The 9,132-nt window shown below is 59.9% G+C and overlaps 1 protein-coding gene across 2 annotated transcripts; it reads right to left on the reverse strand.

The window, feature by feature from the left end:
• Positions 1-4,470: 4,470 nt before the first annotated feature.
• Positions 4,471-7,767, reverse strand: LOC134160639 (sestrin-3-like). Of its 2 annotated transcripts, none has more exons than XM_062612844.1 (8): positions 7,346-7,767; positions 6,980-7,162; positions 6,629-6,865; positions 6,437-6,548; positions 6,226-6,329; positions 5,658-5,848; positions 5,226-5,370; positions 4,471-4,747 (listed from the first exon to the last, which is right to left on the reverse strand). In XM_062612844.1, the coding sequence occupies exons 1-8, from the start codon at positions 7,664-7,666 to the stop codon at positions 4,658-4,660; spliced, it is 1,383 nt and encodes a 460-aa protein (XP_062468828.1). In that variant the 5' UTR covers positions 7,667-7,767; the 3' UTR covers positions 4,471-4,657. The 2 variants fall into 2 exon arrangements, with proteins under 2 accessions (XP_062468828.1, XP_062468827.1); XM_062612843.1 differs by having other exon boundaries at positions 6,211-6,329.
• Positions 7,768-9,132: the final 1,365 nt, after the last annotated feature.

Consider the following 9,132-nt stretch of genomic DNA (forward strand, 5'->3'; position numbering starts at 1 on the left):
GGAAAAGCCAGCAAGAGGTGACTCCTGAAGCCAGGAAGATCTGTCCATGTGAAAGCTCTGTGGCACGTGGCAATCCATGGCCGTAGTTGCTCGCCCTTCAAGAAGGTGTTCCCCTCTCTTCAGTAGCTTTTATGTCTCTCCCTGCAGCCGGTGTGTCTGTGGGTGATGGAAAACCATCTCTGGGTGGAATCAAACCTGCATCCAGGATTGTGGTGTAGAGCAGGGAGGAGAGGCAGCAGGAGCTAAAGGTCAAAGAGCTGATGGTGTTGCATTGGTGTCCTCTGGCTAAGGCAATGTTACGGTGTGTGGTAGAAAGGGATGTTTGCAGCTGGTGCCGTGGTGCTCCCCAAGGTGTCTTTGAGAGGTTTGGTTACACAGAGATAGGTCACTGCTCCTGAAAGGAGCTCTGTTCATCGGGCAGTGGGCTGGTTCTGTGAAATGATGCTTGCAGCACAGCGGACTTCACTGGCTGTGATCCCAGGAGGGTTCCTGCGCTGCTGGCACAGACGTGGCTGCGCACAGGGCAGCGCCGCTCGCGGTCATTTCCAGCATCCCCCCCGCACCCACTCCTCACCGTTCTGGTTTTTCCATAGAAAAGTCTGGTTGTGTTTGCTCCCGGGAGCAGCGGAGCCCTGCCCCGCCGCGGGCCCTGGTGCCTCCCTGCTGGCAAGGCTGTAGAACGGGCTAGACTAGGGGAGAATGTTTGACAAATAAAAACCTGTAATCCTCGCTGTGTCTCCTGCAGTTTGTTCTGCTTCTCTGCCATGGTCCAGTTACTTGCTCCTTGCCCTTGGCTTCTACCCTCTGCCTCTTGCTGGGGCAGCCCCCGTGAAACGCCCCTGAGCTGCCAGAGGTGGAGGGGTTGCAGTGGGGCAGCCCACAAAGGCTCTGGTGTTCTCTGCAGTGCAGAACCATGGTTACAACTTGCTGGCAGTCTGGGGGGACCCGTGGGGATGCCAAGCCCTAAAACTGACCCTGGGGAGTTCTAGCTTCTGCGGGACTAGTCTAGAGTCCTCCTTGCCCTTGCAGACCTCTGCGTGCAGGAGATGACTTCATTTTATATAGGCCCATTCAAATGTGTTTGAGTGTCAGCAATTCTGCCAAGTTATCTTTAGGGATAGAGAAATGGATTTGCTGGTACTCTCTTCTTTTCCGCCACCTCATGCACAAGCAGATGCCGACACTTCATTAGGACAGATGAGCACGTGAGTGAGCTTTTATCTTTGCTTGCAGGCCCCAAGTCCTCCATCAGCAAAAGGAAGCACTGAGGAGCACTTCTGATATGAGAAGATAATGGCTTGGAGCTGCCCATCAAAGGGGACATGAATGTCAGAGTGGAAGCCAGGTGCTGGTTATTGCTTGGGACTGCTTGTGGGTGTGCAAGTGGGTAAGAGGCCTCTCTGGGTAGGAGCAGGCTTCAGCTAAGTGCCTTAAGGCCTCCTCCCTTGACAGGAAGCAGGTAGGGATGCAGATACAGGCTGAGCCAGTGAAGCAGCTTTTGAGGAACATGGTGGAGCCCTTGAATCAAAACCCATCATTTGAACTGTGAGGGTGCTGAGGTGCTGGCACAGGGTGCCCAGAGAAGCTGTGGCTGCCCCATCCCTGGCAGTGTTCAAGGTCAGGTTGGACACAGGGCCTTGGAGCAAGCTGCTCTAGTGGAAGTTGTCCCTGCCTGTGGCAGGGGTTGGAACTGGGTGAGCTTTATGGTCATTTCCAACTCAAACCATTTCTATGATGCAAGCAGGTCTGTGCTCACAGCGGGGATGGAGCTGCAGGACATGGAGCCCCTCTGCCCTGGGGTTGTTCAGTGCCCCACAGCTCAGGACAGACCCTGCAGAAGATGAGACCAGTTCAGAGCTTCGATTGTGTGGCTTTGGAGTGGAGGCAGGTAAGAAGTTCAGAGAGAAATGGGTGAAGGATTGTACTGACCTAGTTAGACATGGAGCAAAGTCAGGGTGTTTACAGAGCCAACCGCTAAAAATGGGAGCTCCTTAGGGAAGCTGTCTGTCCTGTATCTGCTCCCTGGGCACTTCTTAGTGCTTCCTGCACAAGTGTAATGTGGGTGCTGTTGGAGAAGCAAAATGCTGGGGTGGATTTTGCAGATCAGGTCAGAGAGGATGCATTCAAAACTCAACAGGGCAGGGTTCGTGCATTTCCCCATTTAATGCTTTTTATGCCAATTGGTACTGGGTACTTCAGCATTGCCAGGGAGAGCAGAGCATGGAACAGATGCCAGGCTGGGACCAGGGTTTGTTGGCTCAGGGTAGTCCCAGCAGCTATGTGGGTTCAGTGGACCTGATTTGCAGTAGGTCAGCCTTTCTTGGAGACCTCTCAGCTCCCTCCAGTTGTCACCACAAGCATTTTGCCCTATGGAGGAGGTGCCTGTAGAGCTGCAGTACCTGAACACAGTGCACCAGCTTCACTGCTCAGCTCAGTGACCTGCTTTCCACTGGTGCTTGCTGGTCAATGAACACTTCTCCTGTGCCACCAGTGATGGGACCCTGTGTTAGAGCACGCTGGGAGAGGCTGCTGCACTGTTTCACATGGCTTTTGTGGTGGAGGAGCTCTCTAGGTAGGAATGTGGTGGAGCCACGTGGGCACATGGGGAAGGCACTGCTGGGCAGTGGGGAGATGGTGTCCTGGCTCCCATGCAGGTGTGCTGGGCATCCTGCAGGTCTCCGCAGAGGAACGTGGCAGCTGTCCTCTTCCTGGTCCCAGCACAATAGAGGAACAGCTTTGTCTGAGCAGGTGAAGGGGGCAGCAGGGCAGAGTCAAAGCATTGAAGCTGGGTTCCAAAAGCTGACCTGCAGTTACTGGTGTGGGTGTCAAACTGTCCTGTAATGTCTGGTCAATGCTTCTCCAGTGACAGAATCCCCCCCACTCAACTCATCTGCTACACGACCTGCTTGGGACGTGATGGTAACTTTGGTGACTCTGGAGTAGGTGCTTGCTTCATCTGCTTTCTGCTGCTCTGAGGTCCCCAGAGGACAAGTTTGTGTTGGGCATGGGGACTGGTGCTCTCTCCTGGCCTTCCCAGCAGCAAGGTCCTGGTCCTGGTCAGGGTCACAGCCCGTGGAGCCCTTAGTCTTCTGCTGCAGCTGGTGCTTGTTCTGTGAGTTGGAGCTGCCCTGGCTCCTGCACAGCCAACTCTGTATGCATAGATGGGGGGCCAATGGGAACCTGCTTTGCAGCCATCCCTGGCAGTGTTCAAGGCCAGGTTGGACATAGGGGCTTGGAGCAAGCTGCTCCAGTGGAAGGGGTCCCTGCCCGTGGCAGGGGTTGGAGCTGGAGGAGCTTTAAGGTCCCTCTCAACCCAAACCAGGTGTGGTTCTATGATTTTATGATGTCTTGGGGCTGGGCAGCCCTTGCCCCCAGCCAGCACCATGCAGCTGCTGCCAGCAGAGCTGGCTGGGGGTGCACTGCTCCCTTCTGAAGGGCCCACCCCTCTGGGGAGCTGGCTCCTGTGCATGTCCCCCAGCCCTGTGGGGGACAGCGCTGCTTTGCAGGGGCAGAGCCGTGCCGCTGCGGCCCCGAACCATGAGCAGGAACCCTCCCCAGCATCTGGCAGAAATGAAGCACGCAGCCATGTCAAACATAATGTATTTATAGCAAAAATAGGCTTATTTTCTGTAGCTTCCATACACAAGGTTTTCTCCCCCTACTTTTACACAGTAAACACGTTGAGTGCAGCAACGAGCGCGGGGCTCAGGCTCCCCCATGGCCTTGCCCCCCGCTGTGGCTGCCCTCCATGCTGGACCCGCCAACCCTCTCACCATGGGGCTGTGGCACAAGTGGGGAGCAGTGGGTGGGGGGGTGCACACTTGTGCCCGTGGGCAGAGGCTGGGGCAGTCTCCATTCACATGGGATGGTGCCCCCCCAGCCCAGGATCAAGGAGATGCTCCCACCGTGCTCCTGCACCTCGAGGTTAAGCAGCAAGTGAGCAGGCTTTGGGCTTCGCCGTCACGCGGTGCTAAGCACCCATACGTCACGTTAACGCAGAGGACTCCCTCGTTCCTCTGGCCCCTCTGCTGATGGTGGGCAGAGGGGGGGCTTCAGGGCAAGCTTCCCCCCAGGAGCTGCCCAAAGCCTCCTGCAGCGATCTCCAGCACCTGAGTGCCGGCAGAGACCTCAGCCCCAGCAGCGAAGGCGAAGCACGGGAGCGCCAGTGCCAGCGGGAGCCTCCCAGCTGGGAGCTCTCCTTCCCCGGGGGCTCTGGCGCCCAGACCCCGCGGGCAGCACGGGCCAGGCCGCCAGCACAGCCCCTGCCACCCCGCTGCTGCCCCCGCAGCTCAGGACACGGCTGCCCCGCGCCGGGGGGTGCAGCTCTGCCCTCGGCCACAGCTCCTGCGGCTCCCAGGCGAGGAGCTCCTGCTCCCGCCGCAGCCCCGGTCCCCTCCTGCCTCCGCCTGCCCCGTGCCTTTGGTGGTCCTCCTCGGCCGGGGTCAAGTCTCCAGGATCACACCAACATCGCAGCAGCACGGACTTGCCTCACAGTTTGGTAATTGCACGTAATGGGGCCACTCAGTGAGCCCCGCAAGGGGGAAAAGGGAACAAGACAGTCAAGTAAACTAAATTGAGCGATCCCTCGCCGTCCGTCCCAGCACGAGTCCAGAGAGAGGACGCTGCCCAGCCCTGCCGCAGCGCAGCTCCCCACAGCCTAGGAGACCATGTACTGGGTGATGGCCTGCAACGCATATAGCAGCTCTGCCTGCATCCGGGCTTCCAGGATAAGCAAGTTCACGTGGACCTGTGGGACAAGCAAAAGCAGTTGAGGTCACTGCAGCGGGGCAGGCAGGGTGCAGACAGCGCAGCGGGGCAGGCAAGGGGCCGGCAGTGGCGCAGGCAATGGGGCAGGCAAGCACCCGTGGGCGGTAGGGAGGCTTTTGGCACAGGACAAAATGCCACGGCGCTTCCCAGCACTTCCCCCTGGGCTCCTCCTGGCCCCGCAGGCTGTGGCTGCCTCCGGGTGCCGCACAGTGCCCAGCACCCGACACTGCACCAAGAGCTGCCGGAGGCTCTCCCTGGTGGGACCATGGCCCTGGAGCCCCCGCAGCGCCGCTGTGCTCGGGGCGCTGCGGGCAGCCCCGTGCCACGCTAACCCCAACTCCTCACAGTTTCCATCCCCCCTCCACCCGCCTGGTTTGGTGTCCCAAACGCTTCCCACACACCCCCCGAGCACCTCCGCCTGCAGCCACTGCCCACTGGGCCCGGAAGGACCATCCCACCTTCTCACTGTGCTTGAACTGCCTCCAGAACCTGTCAAACATTTCTGAGTTTGTCTTCTCTGGGTAGCAGGTTACAGTTTTAATGTAAACTTTGAGCACTCGCTCCAGGAGCTGATTCACTTCTGCATAGTCGTAGTCATCGTACCTGCAGGGAGCACAGGGGCGACTCGCAGCCGGCACCACGTCGCTCTGCAGCACCTCACCTGTGCCCTGCCGGGGCAGGGGCACACGGCAGCGGCCACCAGGCACTGAAGTCCCAACCCTGAGGCGCCCTGGCCAAAACCGAGCATCTCTCCCCTGCCTGTTCATCCAGGGAAGCAATTCCCCTCTGCTGCTTTCCCAAGCCCATCTGCAAGACAAGCCAAGTGCCGACCCTCCTCCCTCCTGGCTGAGCTCGGTTCCTGCCCGTGACCACGAGGCTGGTTTCCCTACCTAATGCCAAACATGCAGTGGATGTAGTTCCAGATGCCTCGCTTGAAGACCGAGGGTTCACAGCCTTGTCGCTTGGCCATGGTGCTGCTTTGCAGACCGTCCACCATACGAAACTTCTCATCCAGGAGATGCCCGATGTCCGAGTAGAGGCGGTTGACCAGTGAGAAGCCATGGTCTTCCCAGGAGTAATCCTGTTGAGCACAGCGAGAGCCTTTCACAACTGCAAATAGGGTGTGTTTCCAGGAACGAGGGGCTGGAGCCCTCAGGATGCAGCAGAACTCAGTAAGTTTGCTCTGGGCGTGGTTTGCCACAAACCACAACTTCCCTCATCAGGCAGGTTTTGAACGTGGTGAAATGCCACGGAATCAGTAGTCCTGGGGGACAGCAGTCCCTGGTCCCCTCCCTCTCCCCAGGGCTCACGGGGCCAGTCCCCTCTCAGAGCTGAGCTTCCCTGCACAGACACGGTACCAAAGCAGCTCTGCCAGATGTGTGCTGGACAGGCACCCTGCGGCCGCAGGGAGGACGCGAGAGGCGGGAAGAGCAGGAACCTCACCTGGACTCTGAATACTTGCGTCTGATCCTCATCACGCCGGGCAAAGTCCTGGTACCCAAAGTCGGGGTCCTGCATGTAGCACGCGAGGTTGGCAGCGCTGGTGACTGCCCCATCGACATCTGCGAGAGGGGAGAGCCCCGTGAATGGGGCAGCCCAATGCTCAGCCCTGCTGCTCCTCCCCGCCGAGCTCCCATCCTGCACACCCACCTCCATTCGTGCCTCTCACCTTCCTCTCGGTCCTGCTGCAGCAGCCTGGTCTCCTCCCTGCCCTCTGTCTCCACATGGATCCGCTGCATGCGTTCCCGGAGGGAATCCAGCTCCATGCAGGAGTCCAGGGACTGCGGAGACACAGGCTTGTGGTGAGGGCAGCAGACCCAGCCACAGCCCTGGCCCCCACGCACCCACCTCAAGGGCTTACCCGCTTGCGGTTGATGCGCAGCAGCTCCTGGCTGCAGCTGTTGCCGGTGGTGGCTTCACAGAAGCACTGGTTCCCAGGGGACAAAGGCTTCAGCACGGCCCGGCCCCCCGGCCCCTCATCCTGCTCACAGCCACAGCCGAACACGAAACTGGCGAGTGCGTGGCAGTGGGCCAGGAGGACAACAGCATGCACCAGCTCTGCCAGCGACCAGCTCCACTCGCTGATCTTCAGCAGCTTCTGCAGGACACAGACAGACCAGCCATGGGACACAGGCAGGGTGCCAGCCCCCCCACGGGATGCTGCTGTCCCCACCACTGCCCTGTCCCTGTCTGACAGCCCCTCTGCCAATACCTCGATGTGCTCCTTGGTGATGAGCCATGGCCGGTGCGCCAGGATCTTGTTGATCTCGTTGAGGTTGCGGAGTTTTGGGGGAATGAAGTCGAGGCCACGCAGCCACTGGGGATCTCCCCCTGCACGCAGGAACTGCAGCACGTGCAGGTTCACCAGGTACCGGCACTGGTGCCGGGCGGCTGCCTGCAGGAGCAGCACGTCACCAGGGCTGCACAGCAGGACCAGCACCCTGTGACCCTGCACCCACCTCCCCCAGCCCTGGCACTCCCTGACTGCGGCCTCTTGCAGAGCAGCCTGAGCACAGGCTCCCTGGCAAAGGGGAGCAGGGTGTCCCCCGTGTCCCTGGGCAGTCCTGGCAGTGCTCACCATGATGGCGATGTAGTGCCGGCAGTCAAAGGGCAGCGGCCCATCCATGTGCATCAGGTAGTGCTGCATCTTGAGGAAGCTGTCAAGGTACTGTGGGTGGTAGCCCATCTGCTGGGTCACTGCCTCCAGCCGCCCCCAGCTCGCCAGCACCTTCACGAAAAGGAGCTGGGGCCGCTCGGGATCGCTGCTGGACATCTTCACTACCTGCGGGGAACACTCCGCTGAGCCCTCCCCGTGGCAGCAGCGGGCCCCAGCCTGGCCCAGGCTCTGCGAGGGGCTGGGATTCCCTTTCCTGGCTTGGTACTCCCAGAGGGACACCATGAGGTCAGAGGGCCGGGGGAGCTGGGCACTGCTGGGCGCAGTCACTGCTAGCAGCAGGCTGCAAGAAACACAGGGTGGTCTGTGCCAGGGAGAGGGCGCTGCCTGGACACTGATGTTTTCTTGCAGGCTGAGGCAAAGGCAAGGCCTCCTAGGATGGAGCATCCCATCACCCTTCCCACCAGCACCAAGCTCTCGGGCCCCTGCCCTGGAAAGCCAAGGGGGAAGCGATGTCTTGACACCAGGAGCACACTGGGGGGCTCAGAGGTGTCCCCATGCACTGCACTCCCCATGTAGGTCCTGCAGCACACGAGACCCAACCACCAGTGAAAACACAGGTGGGAATGTGGCAAGGGGCATCCATCCATGGCCCCAAGCACCACAGAGAAGGTGGCCGGAGCAGAGAGCAGGGATGTGCAGCCGGGAAGCTCCTGCAGCCCAGCCACAAACCCCGTGACATAGAAACCACCGATCCTGAGCCTGGGCAGCACCCTCGGGTGCAGCGGCTGCTCCTCCCCTCCCAGGCTCAACCCCAAATCTCTCCTGGGAGCAACCAGCCCCACTGACACTGCTGTCATCTTCCTTCCACCCACCCAAAGGCAACCACAGCATTGCAGCAGCAAACCAGGAGCACTGCTGGAGACCAGTGCCTGCTCCACTGTGACCTCAGGCTGTCCCTGCCCTGCAGAGCATGGAGCAGTCACAGGAACAAACTCCATCTGTTTTCTACCATCCTGCAATTCTGAGGAACACACCATTGCTCAGGATCAAAAGATTTACTTGATGCCATTTGGAGTTTTCTCTTTGCTCCCTCTGGCCAAATGGGTCCAAAAGAGCACCCAAATCTCAAATTAGAATGGTGAGGGGTGAAGAACACCGGCTTCTCTGTCCCACAGGAGGAGGTGCAAACCAGGAGACCTACGAAAGTCCCCCTGCTCAGGGAAACGCTCAGGACATTGGTGGAACATCATGGACATGAGGTGAAATGTCCCTGAGGACACTACAGCCACTGGTCTTCTGGTGGGCAGAGGTGGAGGGCAAGGGGCCCTTCTGCTCCCCCAGGAGAACACAATCTCCAGCAAGGAGCCATGCCACCAGCCCATAGCTCCAGGTCTCCTTGCTCTGTCCAGGTGATGATGGGAATAAGGGACCAGGCAGACGTGGCTTAGAAGGGGAGGATGAAGGAAGATGCAGGGCAGCCTCCACCTCGGCTGGGCTCTCCTGCCTGCTCCCTACGGCAACGGCTCAGCCCAGGGTCCCCAGGGCCTCTTCCACTGCCCCCGCGGCCACCTTCTTCAGCCTCTCCAGCTGTAACCCTCCTCTTCCTTGTCCCTGAACGCTGAGCGGGGGGCGCTTCCCTCACCCCCCCTCGGGTCCTTCCCGTGCCCAATACCCGTGAACCCCCCAAGCACCCCCGGGCCCGGCGCTGCCGGGCAGACAACCGGTGGGCGGCACAGTGCGTGCGGACC

Source organism: Pezoporus occidentalis, unplaced genomic scaffold, assembly GCF_034315485.1.
Source record: "Pezoporus occidentalis ecotype Australia unplaced genomic scaffold, CSIRO_AGI_Poc_V1 ctg161, whole genome shotgun sequence".
Taxonomy (NCBI): Eukaryota; Metazoa; Chordata; class Aves; order Psittaciformes; family Psittacidae; genus Pezoporus; species Pezoporus occidentalis.